The sequence below is a fragment of the Chiroxiphia lanceolata genome, chromosome 11, assembly GCF_009829145.1.
Source record: "Chiroxiphia lanceolata isolate bChiLan1 chromosome 11, bChiLan1.pri, whole genome shotgun sequence".
In the NCBI taxonomy this organism is placed as follows: domain Eukaryota; kingdom Metazoa; phylum Chordata; class Aves; order Passeriformes; family Pipridae; genus Chiroxiphia; species Chiroxiphia lanceolata.
The window spans coordinates 14841881-14865266 of NC_045647.1; the positions used below are offsets into that span (position 1 = coordinate 14841881).

The 23386-nt window shown below is 62.8% G+C and overlaps 4 protein-coding genes across 4 annotated transcripts; 3 read left to right on the forward strand and 1 right to left on the reverse strand.

Moving 5' to 3' along the window:
- The first annotated feature begins 2368 nt into the window (after positions 1-2368).
- Positions 2369-12690, forward strand: GRM2 (glutamate metabotropic receptor 2). The gene is made up of 6 exons (XM_032699461.1): positions 2369-2496; positions 5262-5882; positions 7429-8266; positions 8975-10038; positions 10914-11088; positions 11624-12690. Exons 2-6 carry the CDS (start codon positions 5424-5426, stop codon positions 11695-11697), a joined length of 2610 nt encoding a protein of 869 aa, XP_032555352.1. The 5' UTR covers positions 2369-2496; positions 5262-5423; the 3' UTR covers positions 11698-12690.
- RRP9 (ribosomal RNA processing 9, U3 small nucleolar RNA binding protein) lies at positions 12627-18327 on the reverse strand. Its single transcript, XM_032699302.1, has 17 exons — positions 18304-18327; positions 17525-17683; positions 16149-16298; positions 15942-16024; positions 15725-15843; positions 15569-15645; positions 15417-15458; positions 15130-15256; positions 14763-14887; positions 14418-14510; positions 14214-14314; positions 13960-14094; positions 13717-13779; positions 13491-13636; positions 13323-13402; positions 13107-13180; positions 12627-13014 (listed from the first exon to the last, which is right to left on the reverse strand). Exons 1-17 carry the CDS (start codon positions 18325-18327, stop codon positions 12909-12911), a joined length of 1704 nt encoding a protein of 567 aa, XP_032555193.1. The 3' UTR covers positions 12627-12908.
- Positions 17922-23134, forward strand: HYAL3 (hyaluronidase 3). Its single transcript, XM_032699018.1, has 4 exons — positions 17922-17974; positions 19499-22329; positions 22438-22527; positions 22686-23134. Exons 2-4 carry the CDS (start codon positions 21433-21435, stop codon positions 23037-23039), a joined length of 1341 nt encoding a protein of 446 aa, XP_032554909.1. The 5' UTR covers positions 17922-17974; positions 19499-21432; the 3' UTR covers positions 23040-23134.
- NAA80 (N-alpha-acetyltransferase 80, NatH catalytic subunit) lies at positions 18018-20286 on the forward strand. The gene has a single exon (XM_032699020.1). It carries the CDS (start codon positions 19507-19509, stop codon positions 20218-20220), a length of 714 nt encoding a protein of 237 aa, XP_032554911.1. The 5' UTR covers positions 18018-19506; the 3' UTR covers positions 20221-20286.
- Positions 23135-23386: the final 252 nt, after the last annotated feature.

A 23386-nucleotide genomic window follows, 5' to 3' on the forward strand; every position in this document is an offset into this window, starting at 1 on the left:
CTGGTGGCTGGTGTGTTGCTCTCTGCCTCTTGGCCAATCGTGCCGTCCTGCCTCATGGTGGAGAGTGGGCTGTGGGTGGAGGCTGCTGGTGAGCTGCCCTGTGCCCCCTGACTGAGCCAGGGAACTGCCCAGGGGCTCTGCATCCCTGCTGCTCACACTTGCTCCCTGCCTGGGCAACCCAGTGGGGCCACAGACACCATCCTGAGCTTCTGCAAGTGGCGGGGGGAGCAGAGAAGGGTCCCAGTCACTGTGCCGAGCTGGGCTGAGCTGTAGGGAGGTGGTGTCCCTGCTCCTCATGGGAATATGCAGGGAGTAACAACAGTAAAGCCAGGTCCCTAGGCTGCTGATAGGCCTCCTACTGTGGCAGGTGACACCAGACAGCCTGCACTGTGCCTTCCTGACATCCCATCTGCCTGGTCCTGCAGCTGTGGAGTGCAGGCAGGGAGGGCTGCCCATGCTGGTCCCAGTTCCCTGTTCCTCAGCCTGGGACAAGGGAGCAGCCTGGACATCACCGCCATAAGTGTCCCGGGGCAATCCCAGCTGCCAGAGTACTTTGCTGAGTGCCTTTGGTGCCTCCAGCAGCCCAGGGATCATTTCCTGGTGGTCAGACACGGCAGCCCAAAACCCAGGACTTGGGGTGGGAGTGCAAGGAGCAGGGGAGGCCTGGCTGTCCCTCTGTGGTGGGAATGTGTCCTCCCTGGCTTGGAAAGGTCATGATTATTCCTCAGCCAGTGATTGACATGAGATTGTTCATAAATATTTTGTGCACTGAGTGATAAAATATTAAACTCCTCCAGCCCACATGGAAAAATATTGCTCTTCCTGGTGTTTATCTTTGTTGCTGGTTATTACAAAGCTGCCAAGCCCCCTGAAATATTTATGCCTGGCTGAGGCTCTGTGGGGGGTTGGAGCCAGATAGCAGATCCCAGTGCTGCTGGTCCCCTAACCCTGCTGAAGTTGGGGGCCAAGGAGGCTTTGCTGTCATCCTCCTGACATCGGCAGCACCAAAGCAGCAGCAGCTGGGACAATGCAGCCAGTGCCAAGGTGTGTGTGAGGCTGGTGCCAGGTCCCATCTGCTGGGGGAGAGGTGGGACCATGGCAGGGCCAGCATCCCTTGGCACAGCACATCCCCAGTCCTCCCCAGCTCTCTGTCCCCCCTGCCTCGCAGTGACAAGGTCACCCAGCCCAGGCATCCTCCTGTCCCCAGTGTCCTGCTCCATCGGTGCTAACAGTCTTGAAAGGAGACAGGCTGGTGGGGTCTGGGGTCCTGCTGCCAGGGGACTCCTGGGGGGACCTTGCCATGGAAGGTCTGAGTCCTCTCCCCCAAACCAGGATTGCTGTGGGGAGGGAGTCCGGCAGAGCGGGTCTGACTCACTGAAGTGCCCTGACCCACAGCCAGCAAGTGCAGGAGCTGGCAGGGGGGCAACTTAGGCAGGAGCAGTGAGGTGGATATTTTGATGAGATGTCCCAGAAACACTCCTGTCCCCTGTGTTATCCCCTGTCCCATTCTTGTCCCTAAGTCACAGAGCTCTCCAAGACAGTTGAGCTACCAGCATAGGGACAGGCAGGGTCCTGGGCAGCTGAATGGCTCTAGAAGGAGTTTGGGTAAGTGGTGGAGACCTGGAAAGCTAAACCTTGCCAGTGCCTTTGTCTCTGGATGGTCCAAATCCTTCCCCAGCTGGGTACTTGGACTGACAGTGAGTGCTGGGGACTGTGTGGAGTGCAGGGGGGCAGGAGGATGATGCTTGGGCCCTGGGTTCCTCCCAAGGGCTTGAGGAGCAGGGGCAGGCCAGGCAAGGGAGGAACAGCGCCTGAGGCACCAGCTTGTGGCTGTAGAGCTTGAGCTGGGGCTGGAACCCCTCTTACTGGGCTGGCGGTGAGCTGGGGGGTCTGAGGCCAGGGGAGCAGGTGCTGAAGTGTGCCCTGCCAGGTCTGCCAGGGTGCAGAGCAGGTCCTGCCTGCTCTGGCCGTGTCCTGCCTCTGCCCAGCCTGGATCTGACCATCCCTTGCCTGCATCTACCCATACCTTGCCTGTGTCTTGCCTGGATCTTCTCTGGCCTTATCCTGCTTGTGTCCTGCCTGTGCTCTGGCTCAGTGTGGCCATCCCTTGCCTGGATCTGGCTGTGTCTTGGCTGTGTTCTGCCTTCTCTGGCCATGTCCTGCCTGTTCCCTGCCTTCCCTGCCCGTGTCCAGCCTCTGCCCTGCTCGGACCCGACCATCTGCCCCCGGCTTTGCCCCAGCCCCACCGGTGCCCTGCCTGGCCCCGCCGGTGCCGGAGCGAGCGGAGGACAAGCGAGGCGGCCCCAGGGGTGCCGCTGCCCGCCGGGCCGGACCGGGGCCGGGCCGGGGCGGGGGCCGGGGCCGGGCCGGGCGGGGGGCGGAGCGGCTCTGCTCGGCTGGGGCTGGCGGAGTGTCAGAGACGGCGGCGGGAGGCGGCGGCAGCCGCAGCTCCGAGGCAGCCGCGGCACCGGCACCGGCTCCTGGCACATCCCCCAGGTAAGGGATGCGGTCCCACCCCGGCGCTCCTGTCCTCGTGGCCTCGGGCCCCGCCGTTCCCCGGCGGCGCTCCGCCGCCTCCTGAGCCCCAGTGCCCGCGGCGGAGCGGCACCGCGACCGGCGATCCCCCGCAGCCGTCGGGGCCGCGGCACGGCGGGGCTCGGCGAACAGTGCCCGGTGCCGGGGCTCCCGGAGCCGCGGGAGGGGAGCGGAGCCCGGGCACCGGCACCGGCACCGGAGGGTCGGGCGTGCGGGCGGTCCGGGTGGCACCGGGGCCGCTCCCGCCGCTTCCCGCTGCCCGGCACAAGACGCGAGGCTCTGGCAGAAGGTCTTGGGGGGTCGCCGTTCCCCGCCGTGCCCCGGCAGCGCCGAGACCGCAGTAGGAACCCAGCGGGACCCGCCGCCGCAGCCCCCGGCCGGGGCCGCCCGCCGGCACCGGGGCAGGGAAGCGGGGACGGACCCCTCTACCCCTGCTCTTCCCTCGGGTCTCCCCTCATGGTGTCCGTGCGGGGGACAGCAGTGGCGTTGCGGGGGGCTGTGTTTGTGCCGGGGCAGCCGGACCTCAGGGCGCGTTTGGGACGGGATGTGGGGCGGCCGCTGTGGCGGGGGGCGCCGGGGGAGTGCCCCGGGAAGGCGCCTCGGTCCCGCTGGCAGCCCGTGGGGCAAGGGGGAGATGGGGGCTCCTGGTAGAGCTCAGCGATAGTGGGACCTCTGGGACCCCCGTGGGAGGTGACATTCTCCCGGCGCTCCCGCAGCGCTGCCGCTCTCGCACACGTCCCAGTTCTCACCCACCCCCAGGGGCGCTGGTGTCGGGGGAGTCAGGGCACCTGGCGGAGGGTGGGAAGCTCTCAGGGCACAGAGGAGTCACGACCCCTTCTCACCCACCCCACTCGTGATGCGTTTGAGAGGCAAGGCTGCCCGCAGCAGGCAGGAGCTTCCCGCCGTACTGTGGCAGTCGAGATGGACTTGGCTCTGCCCTGCCTGGTGCTTCACCTCCCCAGATGTTCCGCAGAGGTTCCCGCGGGCTGTCCCCCCGGCACTATGCCAGCCCAGCTGAGCAGCTGCGGGAATGGTGGCAGCCTTGCTCACGCGTCCATCGGGCTAGGTGATGGTTTGCCCTTCAGAGGAGCTTGGCCTGAAGGTGCCTTTCATGTGGTAGGTCCTGCCAGCTGCCCCAGAAGAGCTGGACCACAAGGACCTGATCTGGCACCACCAGACCCCTGTGTCAGGCTCAACCTGGCAGTGATGGGCTCCATCAGTTATCCATGTGCCTGTACCCTCTTTCCTGCTTTAGGAAACCCTAGGTCCCTTAAAAGCATCCGCTGCCTGAAATAAGGCAGGGACTCTTCTTTGTCTGTTCCTCAAAGTCCTTCAAATTGATGGGTCAGGTAATAGATGTCCTGAGTCAGCTGGAGGCTTGTCACCAGCAGGCAGTACCCAGGGACAGGCACTTTGGTGTGTGGAGGAGGAGGTCTGTGTGTGTCTCGTCACCCCACCCTGTTACATCCTGTGGCACAGTGCTGCCCACATCCCCCTGGGCATCACCACCAGCTCCGGCTGCTTGCCAGAGGGCTCCTCCAGCACAGTCATTGCCTGTCCAGGAGCAGCATGGGGGCATCGAGGGGTGCTCTGCTCCTGCTCGGGGAGAGAGGCCTCAGTACTGGCTGTGGGGAGCTGCAGGGGGGGCCAGCACTCTCCAGCATCACCCTCCCACCCTGTGTGCCCCCGTGAGCTCTGCTGAGCTGCGGACGAGCCCTGAGTCCCACCGCGGCACCGGCAGCTTCCCGTGCCAGAACAGCCTGAGGCTTCTGGGCTGCCAAGGGGTTTCCTTCTCCCATGGCCCCTGAAACACCAGCTCTTTGGGATTTCAGCAGTCAGCTTCAAATGGGAAACAAATCTCTCCTGTGATTTGGGAAAAGACAACGGATCTCTGAGGGGACTGCACCTCCTGCCAAAACAAGGCCTGTCTGCTGCAAAAGCCTTTGATTCCCCGGTGCCTCCATGCTTTCTGCAGAGGGAGTCAGCAAACCTGGCTCTTACTTTTACTGAAATCTCTGAATTTAGTATACAGGGAAGGAAGGGGCGGTGGTGAAAGAACAGACTCTGAAGCACCGCGACTGCCAGAGCCCCGCATGTTGCTGCGGGAGGATGAAGCCAGTGACAAGTCCCTGCTCTGGCCCTGGTGCCACGGACAGCCCTGGGGGCAGCAGCAGGGTGGGTGGGCTCCATGGTTATGGGAAGGGGATTAAAATAGTGTGGGTGCTGGGTGCTGCAGGCATGGTGAGCTCCTGGCCGGTTGCTTTTGGCAGCGCTCTTGGCTGGAGGTTGGGAGCTGTCGGCACCCCTGATGCTGCTGCGTGGGTTGGGGGCTCAGCTTGGAGCTGGCTTTGGTTCTACCCGCCCAGCCTGGGCTCCCTGTGCCAGGTGATATCCCTGGCTCTTTCCCCCTCTTTGGTATTTTAGGGCTGGCAAGCTGCCCCCTGGCAGGCTGCTCTGCCCGGTGCTGTCAGAGGGGCTAGCTCTGTGCCCACCCCCGTGCCAGTTCATCCCTGGGAGTGCTGTGGGGAGACTGGTGCCTACGCCCCTCCTTGTCCCCTGGGATCTCTGTCACTTGTGTATGTACTGGGGGTCCCATGTCACTGTGGGAACTATTGTACCTGTTCACCTCACCCTTCTGCCCTTGCAGCACTGACACTGCCCCTGGGGACAGTCCCTGTCTTGTCTTGCAGCCCACAGACCTAGTAGCTTTTCTTTTGCTTTTCCAGGTGCTGAGGGCTCTGCTGGGGTGGTACGACCCCTCTCTCAGCGACACCACGCCGTGCCACCCCCTGCCACCCAATGCCTGGGGACTGCCTTCCCTTGCCTTGAAGGGTGGCAGCAGGTGACACGGGGTGGCGCGGGTCCCCCAGCTGGTGCCAGCACACCCCATGGCGGTCCCCTTGGCCGCCTGGCTGTGGCTGATGCACCTGGCCACCTGCCTGGCTGCAGGGCACGGCATGGCTGGCAAGAAGGAGATCAGCATGGATGGGGACCTGGTGATTGGGGGCCTCTTCCCTGTCCACGAGAAAGGAGTGGGGAGCGAGGACTGCGGCAAGATCAATGAACACCGGGGCATCCAGCGCCTGGAGGCCATGCTCTTCGCCCTGGACGAGATCAACAAGGACAGGAGCATCCTGCCAGGGGTGAAGCTGGGCGCCCACATCCTCGACACCTGCTCTAAGGATACCTATGCCCTGGAGCAGTCCCTGGACTTTGTCCGTGCTTCCCTCACTAGGGTGGACGGCTCTGAGCACATCTGCCCTGACGGCTCCTACGCTGTCCACGATGACGTGCCCACTGCCATCACAGGCGTCATCGGGGGCTCCTACAGTGACGTTTCCATTCAGGTACTGCCCAGGAAACCCAGCTGCGGGAAACCTCCAACATGCCATAAGCCATGGGAGCCAAGCCTGTCCCACATGGGGGTGGTGCATGGCACATGGCTCAGCTCCTCAGCCCAGGATGATCTTGATACTCATGTCTATGCTGTGGCAGGCAGAGCAGCACTGTACCCTCTGCCACCCCAAAATCCAGCCTGAGAGGTGCAGCTGGCTGCACATCTGAGGGGCTCAGCCATAGGGCTGCTTGGCCAGGGCAGGGTGGGCACAGGAGACCACTGCCCCCACATCCCCCGTGATCCCATGGGAACAGGCACCTCAAGCCTTGGAGCTGGCTGTCACCCTGGATGGGATGCTCAGTCCCCAAAAACACAGCTCTGTTGACCCAGGGGCCGGCTTCGGCAGAGAGAAGAGCATCCCTTGAGGATGCAGCAGCCAGCAGGCCCGGCTGAGTCCTGGGGGTGACCACTGAGCCATGTGCCCTCTGAGACCTAATGAGTCCCCAGCATGTCAGACCATGTCCCCCAGTCCTTGGGGGCCCTGCATCCCACAGCCACAGGGCGGAGGAAGCTGGGGCTGGATGATGGAGGCAGCATCTTGGTCCAGTCCACCTGGCCGTATGTCCCTTCCCTTGCTGGGAACCTGGTATGTCCCCACAACAAGGGGCACTCTCCAGACCCTGGACAGGCAGGTAGAAGCAGGGGTAGAGTGTGGGCTGGCTGGGGAGCATGGGGGTCACGGGGGGGGGGGTATGGCGGGCTGGCAGCTCTCATGTGTGGTGAGGACTGGCAGCAGCATTGCTGTGCTCAGGGACCTTATTGCCGTTAGGGGACTTTGTTGTGGAGATCATTTGTCCACGTTAATTAAGCTGTGTCTCTTGCCTGGGGAGCAGTGAGATGTGGGCAGGCTCCGCAGCCCAGCCAGCACACCCGAGCCCCCCTTGCTGCTCCCAGAGCCTGGGTTTTAACAGCCTCATTAGCAGGCTTTTTTTCCCCTTTGAAGCTAACAAGGGCTTCTGCCAAGGGCTGGAAGGTGCCAGTCCTGCTGGGGCTCCCAATATGCAATGCACAGGCGCCAGTCCCCTTACCCAGCTCTGCAGCATCGCCCAGACTGGGTGGGGGGCTCTGTCCTGGCCTCCAGCCCTCAGAACCATTCCCACCCTGTGCTGTGGGGCTACCAGGCATCCTGGCTTTCTCCTTGCCTACAAGCATATCCCACAGGTCACCCACAGCAGAGTTTCTGCTTTTGCCACTAGTCTATTTGTCCCATCCACAGACCCAAATTTCAGAGGAGAGTTTTGAAATACTAGAAAAAAAAAGAAAAAAAGAGAAATGAGCATGTCTGAGGGCTCAGGCACTCCGTGAATGTACCATCCACTCTTCTTCTCTGGTCCCTCCACAGACCAGGATGCTCCGGGTCAGGGTGGGTTGCTCATCAGCTCCATGGTAGTGCTTGGGAGCACTGTGCAACACTGGATGTTGGGCAGGGGTCCTCCAGTGGGAATGTCCCTTACTGGACCACATCTTCAGGCACTCACCTCTCCTCCTCCACTCAGGTGGCCAACCTGCTGAGGCTCTTCCAGATCCCACAGATCAGCTATGCCTCCACCAGCGCCAAGCTCAGTGACAAGTCCCGCTACGACTACTTTGCCCGCACCGTCCCGCCAGACTTCTACCAAGCCAAAGCCATGGCAGAGATCCTCCGCTTCTTCAACTGGACCTACGTCTCCACCGTGGCCTCGGAGGGTGACTATGGGGAGACGGGGATCGAGGCCTTTGAGCAAGAAGCCCGCATGCGAAACATCTGCATCGCTACCTCGGAGAAGGTGGGGCGCTCCATGAACAAGAAGACCTACGACGGGGTGGTCCGGGCTCTGCTGCAGAAGCCCAATGCCAGAGTGGTCGTGCTCTTCACTCGCAGTGAAGACGCCCGGGAGCTGCTGGCGGCTGCCCAGAGAGCCAATGTGTCCTTCATGTGGGTGGCCAGTGATGGGTGGGGAGCCCTGGAGAGCGTAGTGGCCGGGAGCGAAGCGGTGGCAGAGGGAGCCATCACCATCGAGTTAGCAGCCTACCCCATTAAGGAGTTTGCTGCCTATTTCCTTAACCTCCATCCCTACAATAACAGCCGAAATCCCTGGTTTCGGGAATTTTGGGAACAGAGGTTTAAGTGCAGCTTCCACACGCAGGACTGTAGCCGGTATTCCCTCAAGGCAGGCAAGTTTGAGCCGGAGTCCAAGATCACATTTGTGATCAATGCTGTCTATGCCATGGCTCACTCTCTCCACAACATGCACCGAGCACTGTGCCCCAATGACACCAAGCTCTGTGATGCCATGAAGCCCGTCAATGGCAAGAGGTTCTACAAGGACTTTATTCTCAATGTTAATTTTGACGGTGAGTCCAAGGTGGAGATGGGGTTTGGCTGCCAAAGTGGAAAGAGATGGGTGGTGGGACAGGAAAGATGGAGACCCAAATTTGACCCAAGACCCTTCAATTCCTCCAGCCTGCCCATACCCAGGGACCTGTGTGCCATGGGCTGTGGTTGTCCCAGGCTGCCAACAGCCCACCATCATCCTTGGGCCTTGTGTCCCCAGTGGAGACATATGTGGAGAAGCTGGTGAACAATTCCATCCTGCTACAGCTGGATGGGACCTGCTCCACAAGGAACCCTTCCATGGAGCGTTTGCTTGCAAGTGTTGTGATTTATTCACCTTTCAGGGATTAAAATGAAGGGATACCCTTGATCAGGGACTCACATAGTTTGGGGTGAATTAGAAACATGTCCTCTCTGACTTAGGCTGAGCCTGGCTATTCAGGTGTCACTGAGCGCCATGCAGGGTGCACAATTCCCCTCCTTGCCCTTGCAGAGCTGGCTGGGGCTGACGGGCTCTCAGGCAGGTGGGGAGGTAGTTCTCCACCTTTGCTTTCCTGCTTCTAATGTGTACACAGGCAGCAAGGATGGGACTGAAGGCAAGAAACAGATTGGACATTAAACTGTGTCCATGGTGGGATGTAACCCTTTGAAGGAGCCCTGCCTCCAGGCTGGGAGCAAGTGTTCTCCTGCCTCATGGCAGTGACAATCTCCCCTTGTCCTCCCTCCAGCTCCGTTCAGGCCAGCAGACACAGAGAGTGTTGTTCGATTTGACCGCTATGGTGATGGGATCGGGCGTTACAACATCTTCAACTATCACCACGTGGACGGGCGGTATCGGTACCAGAAAGTGGGCTACTGGGCAGAGGGGCTCATCCTCGACACCAGCCTAATCCCATGGGCTGAGGCCTCCATCCCTGTGTCCCAGTGCAGTGACCCCTGCAAAAAGAATGAGATCAAGAGCATGCAGCCCGGAGATATTTGCTGCTGGATCTGCATCCCCTGCCAGCCCTACGAGTACTTGCTGGATGAGTTCACCTGCATGGACTGTGGTCTTGGTTACTGGCCCAACGAGACCCTGAATGGCTGCTACGAGCTGCCCCAAGAGTACATCCGCTGGAAAGATGTCTGGGCCATTGGTCCCGTCACTATCTCTTGTCTGGGCTTTATCTCTACGCTCTTTGTTATTGGAGTCTTCGTGAAGAATAACGACACCCCCATTGTGAAAGCCTCCGGCCGGGAGCTGTGTTACATCCTCCTGACCGGGGTCCTCATGTGCTACAGCATGACCTTCATCTTCATCGCGAAGCCCTCCACCGAGGTGTGCACGCTCCGGCGCCTGGGGCTGGGCACGTCCTTCGCCGTCTGCTACTCGGCCCTCCTGACCAAAACCAACCGCATCGCCAGGATCTTCAGCGGGGTGAAGGAGGGGGTCCAGCGCCCCCGGTTCATAAGCCCCACGTCGCAGGTGGTCATCTGCATGGCCCTCATCTCTTGCCAGCTCATCATCGTCATCATCTGGCTGCTGGTGGAGACCCCCGGCACAGGCAAGGAGACTGAGCCTGACAAGAGGTACATCGTCACCCTCAAGTGCAACAACCGCGACTCCAACATGCTCATTTCGCTCACCTACAATGTCCTCTTGATTGTCCTCTGCACGGTCTATGCCTTCAAGACACGGAAATGCCCTGAAAACTTCAACGAGGCCAAGTTCATTGGGTTCACCATGTACACGACCTGCATCATCTGGCTGGCATTCCTGCCCATCTTCTACGTGACCTCCAGCGACTACCGTGTAAGAGCCTGAGCTTTGGGGGGCTCTAATAGAGCTTGATCTAAGTGGTCCTGGAGATTTGGGCCCCGTGGGGTTTGTGATTTGGAGATTTGCGGGCCTGGGGAAGGGTCTTCATCCATACACCTCTGCACTGATGGTCACCTCTGCTCTGGGGCATTCGGGACCAGGTGAAAGATCCTGAATGGCTGTGGCTGAGGGGGTAATGAGTCCTGGAGGAAAGACTCTTCTGCCTTGCTAGGATGAGGATGGGAAATGGCCCTGAGACCTCCAGAGAGCCCCTCAGCCTGATCATGGAGGAGTGATGTGTCATCCTTCAGCCTTGTGACATGAAAGCATGAGTCACTGGCCCATCCAGATATCTCACCCCAGGGCATGAAGGCCAACCCCAGGGCCAGTATGGTCCCTGGGGAGCTGGACAATGCCAGGGACTAGAGAGCATAGGATGCACCCTGCAGCACCTCAGGCTCCCTGGCAGGGCAACCAAACATGTTTCTGACAGGCCTTGAGGACTCGGTGGGGGCAGCTACATTCATGGGCTTCCAGAAGGGATCTGCATCCTCCAGAGGGAGTGGGCACTGGGGTGGGGGGTTCTGGGCTCTGCCTCCAGGCACTGTACCAAAGCGGCATGTTGGCAGGGCAGGGATGCTGGTCAGGGTGTATCTGCTTTGCAGGGGTGACATGATCCCATAAGGGCATTCCCCATCTTCTGCTCATGGGTCTGACAGAGGGATGTGGTGTGGTATGGGGTGGGATGTCCCTGCAGTGTGGAGTCCGTGCCCAGTGGGGCTGGCCAGTGCCACTGGGGCTTCATCCTGCCCTCCTTGGGGCAGACGGCTCGTGGGTGGAGCACCTGATGCCCCCCACTCTGTCTCCAGGTCCAGACCACCACCATGTGCATCTCGGTGAGCCTCAGCGGCACCGTGGTCCTCGGCTGCCTCTTCACCCCCAAGCTCCACATCATACTCTTCCAGCCACAGAAGAATGTGGCCAGTCACCGTGTGGGCACCGCTCGGTTCAGCGTGGCAGCTGCCAGCTCCAGCCAGTCCCAAGGTGAGCACAGTGGGGCTGGGGAAGGGCTGGGGGGGCAGCATCCCCTTCCTGGGGGGGAGGTGTGTGGGAGTACCTCAGCATGGGCTCCTGAAGGAAAGTGTGGGGTGGGGTAGGGCCTGATGGGAAGTGGGGAGGATGAAGGATGCTGTGTCCCCAGCAGCTCTTCCCTGTCCCTTGTCCCAGTGCCTCATCTCCCAGGACAGCACAGCTGCCAGAGGGGTACTGCTCCTGGGGGCATGTCATTGCTCTGAGGGAACATGGCCATCCCCCAGCACTCTCCGCCTCAGCCCCAGGGGGACATAGCCACTCCAGGCACCCTCCACCCCAACCCAGGGGATTCGGCTGCCCCCAAGTGCCTGTCACCATCCCAGGAACCCTCTACTCCACCCCCAGGGGCTATGGCCACCCCTGGGCACCTTTCATCAGTCAGGGGGTGAAATGGTCACATTGGGTATCCATAGCCCACTGCAGTGGGGTGCTGTGAGGTGCTGCTGCCAGACCCCAACCCACCCCTGACTGCTGCCTTCCTGGCCAGGCTCAGCCTCGCAGTACGTGCCCACAGTGTGCAATGGTCGCGAGGTGGTGGACTCCACGACGTCGTCCTTGTGAAGGATGGGGGGGCCAGGCTGTGGTGCTGCCACAGGGCACCTCCCCAGGGAGAGCAGTGCCCACAGCATGGCCTGACCGGGTGCCAAATGCAGCCGGGAGGCTCAGCCCCTGCCCCAGCATGAGCTACACATCCCACGTGTCGGGTCATGATACGTGTCACCCTTCCCTTGCACCGAGCCACGTTACATGTCCTCTGCACCCTGCACTGAGCCATGGTGAACATCCCCAACCCCTGCACTGAGCCGTGGTGAACATCCCCAACCCCTGCACTGAGCCACGGCGCATGTCCCTCTGCGTCACCTGCACAGAGCCATTGTGCACCCCCACCCCCCTGCACTGAGCCATGGTGAATGTCCCTCTGTCCCTTGCACTGAGCCGTAGTGCACATTGCACGGACCTTGCACCGAGCTGTGGTGTGTGACCCCCATTCCTTACACCGCCTGTGGCACAAATACCCCCTTCCTGTCCCTTGCACTGAGCCCTGGTGCACAACGTGACTCCCTCTCGCAAAGCCACATTCCAACTCCCGCTTTTCTTGTGCCAATCCACGCCGCACCTCCTGCTCCCTCCACAACCGAGCTCCATGCTGGCACACACTGCCCACCACGCTTTCCCTGCCACCCTGTGCCAAGCCGTGCTCCACGTCACACTTTTCCTGGCGCTTCGCAGTTTCACTTTTCCTCCTGGTTTGGCCCCGGCAGAGCTGCCGAGCGTGGCCAGGCTGGGCCCAAGCCCCCCATCGCTCCCCTCGCTGTGCGTGGCGCTTCTCACCCCTTTACGGGAGACGGGGCAGGAGCAGGGGCGGATGAATTCCCGCTGGCCCCCAGCCCCGGCAGATCCCGTGGGGCCGTTGGAGGCTCAGGGCGAGTAACGGGATCCAGGTATTTGAGCCCAACCACGTTTTTAAGAGTAGATATTTTTCTGTGAGCAAGAGTGTGATTTTTTTTTTTTTTTTGTAATTTATGTAAATAAAGTCGTTTTGGTGGTTTGTTTTTTTTTACAAAATGGACTGTTCCAGAGCTCAGGTCCGGCCGAACCTGAGGGAAGGGGACAGACCCTCGCAGAGGGCAGAGCCACATCACAACAGGGGGGTCAGCAAGGCTGTGTGACACCCCCTACTCACATCCTGCCAGCCCCAGTGGGGTGGCTGCACCAAGGATGCATCAAGTTGCAGGTCCAGGGACAGAATGACCTGCTTCACGACCGGGGGGCTAGGAGCTGCCAGGAGATTCAGGGCCAGAGGTCGTGGCTCTCTGTTTAAGGGGGATGATGCAGATGCTGTTTTTGGCTTCTTTGATTCTCCACCACCGTCCAAGCCTGTGGATGAGAGAGACGAGGGTCACACTCCAGCAAGCACCAGAGGAAAGGGGGCTGCACCCCCAGGCAGCGCCAGGGAGGAGGGTCAGTACCGGTGCTCCTGCCCGATGCCAGCCACCAGGAAGTCACCAGATGATGAGAACTTGAGGCTGTTGACAAAGCCCACCTGGAGGGGAAAGGGCAGGGTGAAGGGACAGGGCAGGTTAAGGGGATCCCATAGCCTCCTCCTGCTGTCCAGGGAGGGGAGCCCCTGCAGTGAGACCCTCCAGCCCAGCTCCAGCATTCCCAACCTGCCCATCAATCCATACCAAGGGGATGTCCCAGAGGTGCTCCAGCTTCCGAAATCCCTCACCACACTTCCAGAGCTTCACGCTGGCGCTGTGGGATCCTGGGGCAGAGGAAGGAGACTGTCATGCACCCCAACCCAGGGATGGGAGGAGGACCTCCCCCACACCCTAAAAGTGGCTGCCACACACCTGTAGCCAGGAGGTCACTGTTGCGCAGGGCGGCCACCGCTGAGATCCAGTAGGGCTGCTCCAGGCCCTGGGAATCCTGCATGCCGTGTGCCTGCCGAGCCAGCGCCAGAGGCTTCTTCTTCGTCAGCCCCCAGAGGGCTAAAGACCTGACGGGGACGTGAGGGGTGAGGGGGCTGAGGGGGCACCCTGCCCCCCCCCCCCAGCACTGCCCCAGCCCCGTGCTCACCCGTCATCGGCGCCGGACACCATGTGCTCCTCATTGATGAGCTGAATACAGTCAATGGAGCCCCTGTGAAGAGAAGGGGCAACTGTCAGCAGTTACAAGTGTGCTTTGGGATCCTGCTCAGGAGATGTGGGCTCACCAGGGTATCAGCATCCCCAGGGTGCTCCCCGAGATGCTTGGCAGCCACACACCACTGCCCCAGCTGGGCATGCCTGCCCACAGCCTCCTCTCCCACCCCAGACCTACTGGTGCCCAGAAAACACGAGCTGTGTCTCCTCAGGGATCTTCCAGAGCCGCACGGTGCCATCCCGTCCCCCCGCCGTCACACAGCACTCCCGGCTCAGGCTGTCCAGCCCCGTGATGACATCCTGGTGCCCGAATCTGGAGGAGGAGATGGCAAAGAGATGTGGCAAGCATGGCCTTATGCCCCCTCACCTTGCCTCCCCCAGGGATGCTGGTGCACCCTTTGGCAGGGTCAGTGGGATCCCCCCCGGCCTTACAGGGTCTCCACATAGGCGTTCTCTGCCACGTTCCAGACTTTGACACAGCGGTCATGGGAAGCACTGTACAGCTGGTGTGTCCCCTTGCGGAAGGACAGGCCCTGCAGACAGATGGATGGACAGGGCACAACAGTGAGGGAGGGGCACCAGGGAGGATGGGGCTGCCCAGCCCCACAGGCACCACGCCTGATGCCCCTGACTCACCGAGACAGCGTCACGGTGCCCTGTGAAGATGTGCAGGCGCTTGCAGGTGGCTGTGTCCCAGATCATGATCAACTTGTTCCTGTCTCCTGTGGCCTGGCAGACAGCAGGGGATGCCCAAGACCTGCCTCTCAAGAGACCCACAGCCCACCCCAGCCTCCACTCCCATGCCAGCCTCCATTCCCACCCCATATGCTTTCGGGTGATCCCAGGGACCCATCCTTAAATCTGTAGAGGACAGAGGCTGCTTTAACCGGGCAAGGCACATCTGGCCATGAGACACAACCCCCAGGACCCTGGGAGGAGATGCAGTCCCCATGGCCACTTCTCTGTCCCCTGTTCCCGTACCAGGTACTTGCCATCCGATGAGATGGCCATGCAGAGGATCTGGGATGCGTGTCCCATGTGCCGCTCCTCCGTGCCCTTCTTCCCCCCGGGCACCACACACAGCCTCTTCCCACTGTCCACCTCCCCTGTGGGAAAGGTACGGCCACCATCACCCTCTGGGAGCCTCCCACCACTCCCAAAAGTGCTAATGAGCCTCCCACAAAGCACAAAACCACTCCCAAAAGTGCCAACGAGCCTCCCACAGATTCCAAAACAATGCACATTCCTGGAGCAGCCAAGGGCTAAGTCACTGCCACAGGCACCCACAGCCCTGATGCTGCAGGATCCCCTGCAGAACAGCCAGTTGCAGCCCCAGGTGAACACTTGCATTTGATGAGGGAGCCGTCCTTGGACGCAGAAAAGATGAACCTGTCATCGGGAGAGATGACCAGGCAGGTGACAGGCAGCTGGTGTCCCCGCAGCACACGGATGCTGGCTGGATCCGGAGGCTGCACCTGTAGGGAGAGTGGGATGTGAGCTGGGCTGCCCCAGCCCCTTCCCCAGGCTTGGGAGTACCCCAGCAGGGTACCGTGGGCAGCAGAAGGGCCGTGGGGTGCTGGCCATGCCCGAGTGTCCCCCAAAGCTGGCACTTATGGTGTGCCACCGGGCACTTACATCTTTGGCGACCAGGCGCTGCAGCCGGCCCTTCTGTTCGAGCTGGGGGAGAAGTGGGAGGCTCAGCGGAGGCGGCCCCAGCCCCGGTCCCGCGGGAGGGGCACAGAGCCCACCACCGGGACCGCGGGGCCGCGCCCGCCCCCCCCGCTCACCACGTCCTCCTTCAGTCGGTCGCCGATGAGATCCGCCGGCTGAGTTTCCTCCTCCTCCTCCTCCGCCCGCTCCTCCTCTGCGGCGGGACAGTGCGTGAGAGCCGGGCCCAGCGCCCGGGCCGCCCCGCCGGGGCACCGGGGCCGGGCGGGACTCACCGAGCTGGCGGAGCTCCTCCAGGTACTGCTTGGCCAGGCGCAGCTTCTTCTCCTGCGGCGTCTCCTCCACCTCCTCCTCCGCCGCCGCCGCCTCTCGCCGCCGCCGCCCCAACGACAGGCTGCGGGGACACGTGTGCGTGAGCACCCCCCCGGCACCGACACCCTCCCGGTACGGGCACCCACTCCAGTACCGGCACCTCCCTGGCGCAACCCTTACCTCTCCGTCTCGGAGTCGCTGGACACCTCCTCGTCGGCGGGCCGGCCGGCCACCGCCCGCGGTCTCCCCTGGGCGTTCGGGACCTGCGGGACGGGGCGGATCAACACGGGAAAAGGCGCGGCGAAACGCGCGACGGCGGTCACCCCGCCGGGACAGCCCCTCCTCGCCCCCCTCCCTCCCTCCCTCCTTCCCCGTGCCGGCCCTCACCGCCGGGCGCGGCCGCCGCCGTCCCGCGGCCCCGCGCGGGGCCTTGGCCCTCCTGCCGCTCGCCGCCGCCGCCGCCGCCATGCTGCCGGGACACGTGGGGCCGCCTGCCGCCCGCCGGCACCGGGCCCCGCCCCCGGCAGCGTCCATTGGCTGCAGGCGGCCGGGCCCCGCCCCCCATTGGCCCTCCTTGTCTCGGAATCACCTTCCCGCCCCGCCCCCCGGCCCGGGCGGAGGCGGCTCTGTCACTCAGGGGTGACGCCCCGCCCCCTCCGAGATAGGCCACGCCTCTCAGCTCTTAGCCCCGCCCATGCCGAGATAAGCCCCGCCGCGCGTGTCGGGGACCCGCACCCCGAGCCCGGTTGTCACACCCCCAGCCCTCCCTCGTCTGCTCCCCCATGGCTCGGAGGGCCCTGCCCCGCAGCCCTCGTCGCAGCTGGTGGCCCCCAGACCTAGAGTCGCGATGGCGGTGACAGGGAACGGGAGCTGCTTCCCAAATCATGGTCACCTTCTGCCTCTCAGAGACCCTCAGCCAGGGGGGCACGGCCTCTGGTCCCGTCCCATGTTCTTCTGGGGGTCTCAGGGATCCGTCCTTGGCTGTGCCGGGGTAGTGCCTCTCTGTCTGGGACAGATGATGCTCTAAAGAGCTAAAATCTGGTTTTGGGCATAAACTTTATTTTGCACAATCAACTTCTTTTCTCCTTGGCACTAGTGGAGGCAGGGAAGGACAGCGGGAATGTCCTGCACTGGTCTCTGTAAGGCGACAGGCTTAGGGAGGGAGCAGCTGTCCGGCTGCTCTCTGGAGGATTCTGGCTGAGGTCTCTTCTCTCCCGTCAGATTTCGGGAAGAGCAGATACCCCAACCTGCAGATAATCCTAGGGCTCAGACTGCTGCTTTCTTGTACCCCAGCAGAGTCCTCGCTGGAGAAGCTTGCTGAGCAGCAGAGATGCCACAACCACCACCATCAAGGACACAGTGGCAGTGCTCAGAGCCTGTCCCAGCCCGTGCAGATAGATGCACCAGCTGGGGAGTGATGCTATTCCCAGGCTCAGCACCCCAGGACATACAAGGGGAGCCAATCTCTCTGGCTGGAAGCCTGTTGGGGCTACAGAGTTTTGGCCTTGGTGGCCCCAGGCTGCTGCAGAGCTGTTGTCCAGGCTGAGGCTGCAGGAATCCATGCCAGGGGCAGTCTGGAGGCAGATAGATGGGCAAGGACTCACCACCCCATCCATCCAGGCAGCAGGAGCAGAAAGGCAGCAGTGAGCAGGGAGGGGGGCTCTGCCTGGGGACTCAGCAAGCTGGACCTCAGGGGGACACATCTGAAGGGTCCAGTGCCAGCACTGCACTACCCAAAGGCCCGGCCAGGTGGGGAATCCCACCTTGGCCACGCTCTTGTCCTGGTCGTGCAGGTGAAGGAGCAGAGGCAGCAGCAGTGCAGGGCCGTCCCGCACCTCCTTTTTCATCAGCTTCATCTCAGCCATGAAGCCCATCACCACTCGGAAGAGACGGATGGAGAGCTCCCCCACGGCGTCCGACTCCTTGGGGAGGAGGGAAGGAGGACCTCAGGCAGCTCTGCTCCAGAAGGAAGCGAAGCTGCGGCACTGCAGGTCTGCCATGGGGTCCTTGGGGCTGGGGGCTGGAGAGGAAGGCCCTGCGGAGGGCCGGGTGGCTAAGGGTAGGGTGTGCCGCCGTCCTGCCACGGCCAAGGCTGGGTGAGCGGCTGCGGGGAATTCGGGATCGGGGCACGGGCGGTGCGTCCTCCGGCCGCCCGGGGGCGCGCGGGGCGGGCGGGGCGCGGGAAGTGACGGCGGCTGCGGGGCCGGAGAGCGGTACGGGCGGGACTGGGGCACGGCGGGAGGGGGAACGGGACGGGGCAGGGGCCCGGGGGCGGGGCAGTGACGGGGCAGTGGTGGGCTTGTGGTGGGTCAGTGCTGGGGTCTGTGATGAGACCAGTGATGGGGCAGTGGTGTGGGTCAGTAGTGGGATCAATGATGGGCCAGTGGTGGGACAATAATGGGGTCAATAATGTGTCAGTGATGGTCAGTGCTGGATGATGGGGTCAGTGATGGGTCAGAGATGGGGTCAGTGCTGGGGTCAGCGATGGATCAGTGGTGGGTCAGTGATGGTCAGCGATGGTGGTCAGTGGTGGGGTGGGTACCGTGTGTTCAGGAGGTGCAGCCATGAGGTGGGGGCAGCGATCAGCTGGGTGAAGCCGTTTCTATTTGTGCACCATGTGTGGGTGCCGAGTGGTTTGGAGCGATGGGGGGGTGCAGGCAGGATGGGTGTCCTGTGTCAGGGTCCAGGGTGGGGAAGTGGGGTTGCCGCGGGGCCCTGGACAGACGTGTCATTCACACCAGGGAAGCAGAACCAGGCTCTGTGGTTGGTCATGAGCCTGGGCTGCTTCCTGCCGCGCTGCTGCGCAGGCACTGAGGGCGCAGGAGCCGGCAGAGCAGGCAGGGTGAGTGTGAGCAGGGTGAGTGTGGGCAGGTTAAGTGTGGACAGGATAAGTGTGAGCAGGGGGAGAGTGAACAGGGGGAGAGTGAGCAGGGGGAGAGCGAGTAGGGTAAGCACAGGGAACGTGGGTGCAGGCAGAGTGAGTGGCAGGCAGGTGCTGTTGGGGTCCTGGTGTGGGTTTGCTGGATGGATAGAAGAAAACCATCACCCACTCAGGGTGCCAATGGGGTCTTGGGGTGCTGTCTGGCCTCTGAAGGGGTCATTGCAGGCTGAACTGGGAATCAGGGATCTTGGAGCTAGGGGGGCTACTGGGGGGCACCCTGAGGGTGTAGGAGGGCGAGCCCAAGCTCTCCCCACCCCCCCAGAGGGGAAGTGGAGCAGTTTGCTCAACCCCATTCTATAAACGGGTGTGGCGGTTCCTCCTGCCTTCTGCCTGTGGCTTCTCCTTCGCAATGGGAACAGCCACCAGGCTGGGAGAGGGATCCCCACCACATGGTGATTGTGACCCCTCAGAGGCTGTCAGGGCCCCCTGGAACCCCCATGCTGGGGACACATGTAATGAGCTGGCTGGTCTGACAGGTGCCCAGGTGGCAGGAGCTAGTGGCAGAGCTGGGGAGGGGGCAAAGCCAGCACTGTGCCTCCTGCCCCTCTGCTGGTTTGGCAGTGCCAGACCTGCCTGCAAGTCTCAAGGCAAAGATTCCTGGAGCTGGCACCATGTGCCACTTACCTGCCACTGTTGTTTGACCTTGGACCTGCCGCTAATCCCTATGGCTAATCCCTATGAACTCATCTGTCTGCGCTGCTGGGGAACTGTGCCCACACTGGGGCCAGTGCTGGGCTGGGGGGGACACACACGATCTGTCCCCCACTAAACTGTGGCCTGCTTGGTTTCCTGTCAGTGAGAAGAATGGGCTCGGTGTCAGAGGAGCTCAGCTTGGTCCCCCTGCACCAGAGGCCGGAGCTGCTGGAAGCCTGTGCCGAGCTGCTGCGCGAGGAGTGGGGGAAGAGCCGGGCGTCGAGGCTCCACATGCTCCAGCGCTCCTCGGACGCCTTTCCCATCTGCCTGCTGCTGCTGCAGAGCCGGGGCCCCACCGAGATCCCTGGCCCCCGGGAGGGTCCCTGCCAGCTGGTGGGCCATGTCCGACTCTCCCGCGTGGTCGGCCGTCCCCGTGACCTCTACGTGGAGAGCGTGGTGGTGGCCCGGGCGCTGCGGGGCCAGGGCTACGGGCGGCGGCTGATGGAGGCCACTGAGCGGTGGGCCCAGGCCCAGGGGTTTGGCTGCCTGCACCTCACCACCCACGACAAGCAGCATTTCTATGCCCACCTGGGCTACGTCCTGGGTGAGCCGGTGCAGAGCGTGGCCTTTCTCAGCCCTGCCATATCCTCTGAGGTGCTGCGGCTCTTCTCCGCCCCTCCTGGTGCTGCCATCACCATCAGGCCAAGGGTACCCTCTGCCCCCCCGCCTCCCCTCCCACCCCTCACTGTCCCACCACCCCCCCCTCCACCGACTGTGATCTGGGCGAGGGGTGTCCTGGCTGAGAACAGCAAGCAGAGCCTCCTGAAAACCCCCCACCGCGACGCCAAAGGGCTCCCCATCTTCTGGATGAAGAAGGACATCTGAGGGGCTGGGGCCCCAAGACGGTGATTAAAAGCAGTGCAGGCAGGAGCTGCCTGCTGTGGCGCTGCCTGACTGCCTGCCATTCTTCAGGGCTGACACCAGCTCCCCCAGCCTCCCTGGTTCACCCTGGCCCCATTGCTGGGTGGGTCCTCACACCCTGCCCTGCCTGGGCACACTGACTCCACTCCCACCTGGCTCCCGGCTCGCCTGGCCATGGCTCTGGGACCACCAGTGTGGCAGGGAGACAGGTCCAGTCTAGGCTGTGGGGCTGGGACTGATCCCGGGAGCGCCACCCACTCCCAGCAGTGTCTCCTCCACTCAGGGGATTCACTGAAGGGCAGCTGGGGCTGATGGTGTGTGGTGGTCTCCAGCACGGCCACTGCTCTTGCCACTGAGCAGCCATGAGTAAACCAAGGCACACGCTGGCTGGAGGGGCACCAGGGGGAGTATGGCATGGCAGTGGGGCTGCAGAGTCAGGTCCCTGAGCTGCATGGCGAGGGGGGCAGGTGGCCAAGCCCCCCCACCCCGAGGCAGCCGTTGTCAGTGAGAGCTAGAGGCATGGCAGTGGGAAGGTCAGGGAGAGTGTCCGGCCTCGCGCCGGGGGATTAGCGCTGCCCTTGCTGCATCACGCGGCCCCGGGGCCCGTCCGCTGTCTAATCCCCTTGTCCTGGGCAGCTGGCCAGCACTGGGCAGGGGCACCAGCCCCCTCTGGTTCTGCCTGGCCTATGAGGGACCCGGCTGCGCCTTTGGCTCCACCACGCCTCTTGTGGGGCTTGGTCCTTCAGTAGGGCACCCAGCTGGGCAAGGTGCTGTGGTGAAACGGGGAGGAGGGGGTCATGGTGCCCCCACTACAGGCAGGATTGGGAGCCAGCAGGAAAATGGAAGCACTGGGGTCTGTGGCTTGCAGTGCCACTCCAGAGCTGTGTCATGGCTGTGCTGGTGGCAGCCAGGGGCTTGACCCCAGCGTGCAGCAGGCAGAGGTGCCCACTGCCAGTGCTGTGCAGGAGGGGTCTGAAACCCTCAAGTTTACCAAGTCCTGTGGGGTTTTTGGGTGGGCAGCGTGTGCCTGCGGGCACCTGTGGCTGATCCTAGCCCGCCACATGCCAGGGTGGTAGTGCCAGCACGGCTGGGGTGCCTGCTGTGCCCCGCAGCCTCACCCCCACTGCTTTCTTTTCCCTGCAGGGTGCTGGCCCTGCAGGCAGCCAGTGAGGTGGGATGGTGCTGGTGCTGGTGCTGTGGGTGTGCCTGGCACTGGGCACCACCAGCGGGGAGAGCCCAGCACCTGAGCCCCTGTCAGGCGGCCAGCCCTTTGCCGTGGTGTGGAACGTCCCCACTGGGCGCTGCCAGTGCCGCTTCGGTGTGGCGCTGCCTCTCAGTGACTATGGCATCGTGGAGAACCAGGACGGCTGCTTCATGGGCCAGAACATCACCATCTTCTACAAGAACAAGTTTGGGCTGTACCCCTACCTGTCACAGCAGGGTGTCCCCCGCAATGGGGGCATCCCCCAGCGCGTCCCCCTTGGCTCCCACCTTGCCAGGGTGGCTGAGGACATCCACCTCCTCCTGCGCCCTGCTTTCCATGGCTTGGCCGTGGTGGACTGGGAGGAGTGGAGGCCCCTCTGGGCCCAAAACTGGGGGACCAAAAAGATATACCGGGCAGCCTCGAAGCAGTGGGTGCGGGACCGGCATGGCACCCTGCCGGCACGGCGGCTGCTCCGGCTGGCCCAGCAGGAGTTTGAGCAGGCGGCACAGGCTCTGATGGAAGAGACGCTTCTACTGGGCCAGACCCTGCGCCCAAGAGGGCTTTGGGGTTTCTACCGCTTCCCTGACTGCCTCAATGGAAACTGGGCCAAGGAGGCCAACTACACCGGGCAGTGCCAGCCGGCAGAGGTGCAGCGCAACAACCGGCTGGGCTGGCTCTGGGCCGCCTCTTCGGCCCTCTACCCCAGCATCTACCTGCCGCCGGTGCTGCCACCTGCCCTGCGCCACCGCTACGTCCACCACCGGCTGCGTGAGGCCCTGCGCGTGGCCGCCTTCGGGGCCCGTGGCCTCCTGCCCGTGATCGCCTATTCCCGCCTCTCCTTCCGCCGCTCACCCCAGTTCCTGGAGCTGGTAAGCACTGTGGGGCCAGAGTTGGTAGTGTGTGTGCCAGCGGGTTCTGCGTGGCACAGGGACACAGCCTGTGCCTCCCCAGCCCGGTCATGTCTCTGTTCCTGGCAGGCTGACCTGGTGCACACCATTGGGGAGAGTGCAGCGCTAGGAGCAGCTGGACTCGTGCTCTGGGGAGACATGTCCTATTCCCGCTCAGCTGTGAGTACGGCCCCGCGCTGCACTGGAGCCGGCACATGGTGGGCAGCAGGAGGTGGCATGGGACATACAGGATGGCCACGTCCCTGATGCCTGCTGGGGAGGGGTGACCAGAGGGTCTCCGGTTCTGGAGTGGGTTCTCACTGGTGCTTCCTCCCCAGGAGAGCTGTGCCAGCCTGCGCCACTACCTCGTGTCCACCCTTGGCCCCTACGTGGCCAATGTGACGGCGGCGGCCCGAGAGTGCAGCTACAGGAAGTGCCATGGACACGGGCGCTGCGTGCGCTGGCAGCCCCATGACCTGGGCAGCCTCCTGCACCTCGGACCCGGTGCCAGCCCGCCGGCTGCCTTCCGCTGCCACTGCTACCGTGGCTGGGCAGGCGAGGGCTGTGCACAGCGGGTCCGGCCTGGCCCTGCTGCCTCCTGCCTGGTGCCCACCCACACTCACAGCCTTTATGGGCATAAGGACCTCCTGCCCTCCGATACCTGCCCACCACAGGGCACGTGGGGCTGGTGACCTGGGCTGGGGACCGCCACGGTCCCCTACCCTGGCAGCACTGCTGCTGGCAGTTCTTAACGGTCTCATTAACTTAAATAAATCCTCCTGGCAGAGCTGGCATGGTCCTTGTGGGCAAAGCTGGAGGGGGGGGGGGGGCTTTGTGGTGCCCCCAGGCTGGGCACAATTGCCATTGCTACTGAGAGATGGCACAGACCCCAGTTTGGCTCTGGATGGGTCCAGTGGGGCCTCAGTTTCCCTGCATGGACTCTGCCCTGATCCCCTGGTGAGCTGGCAGCCCCTTTACCCTGGGAAAGGGGGTATGGGGCACTGCCACAACCTGCTGTCCCTTTGCCACACTGGCACTG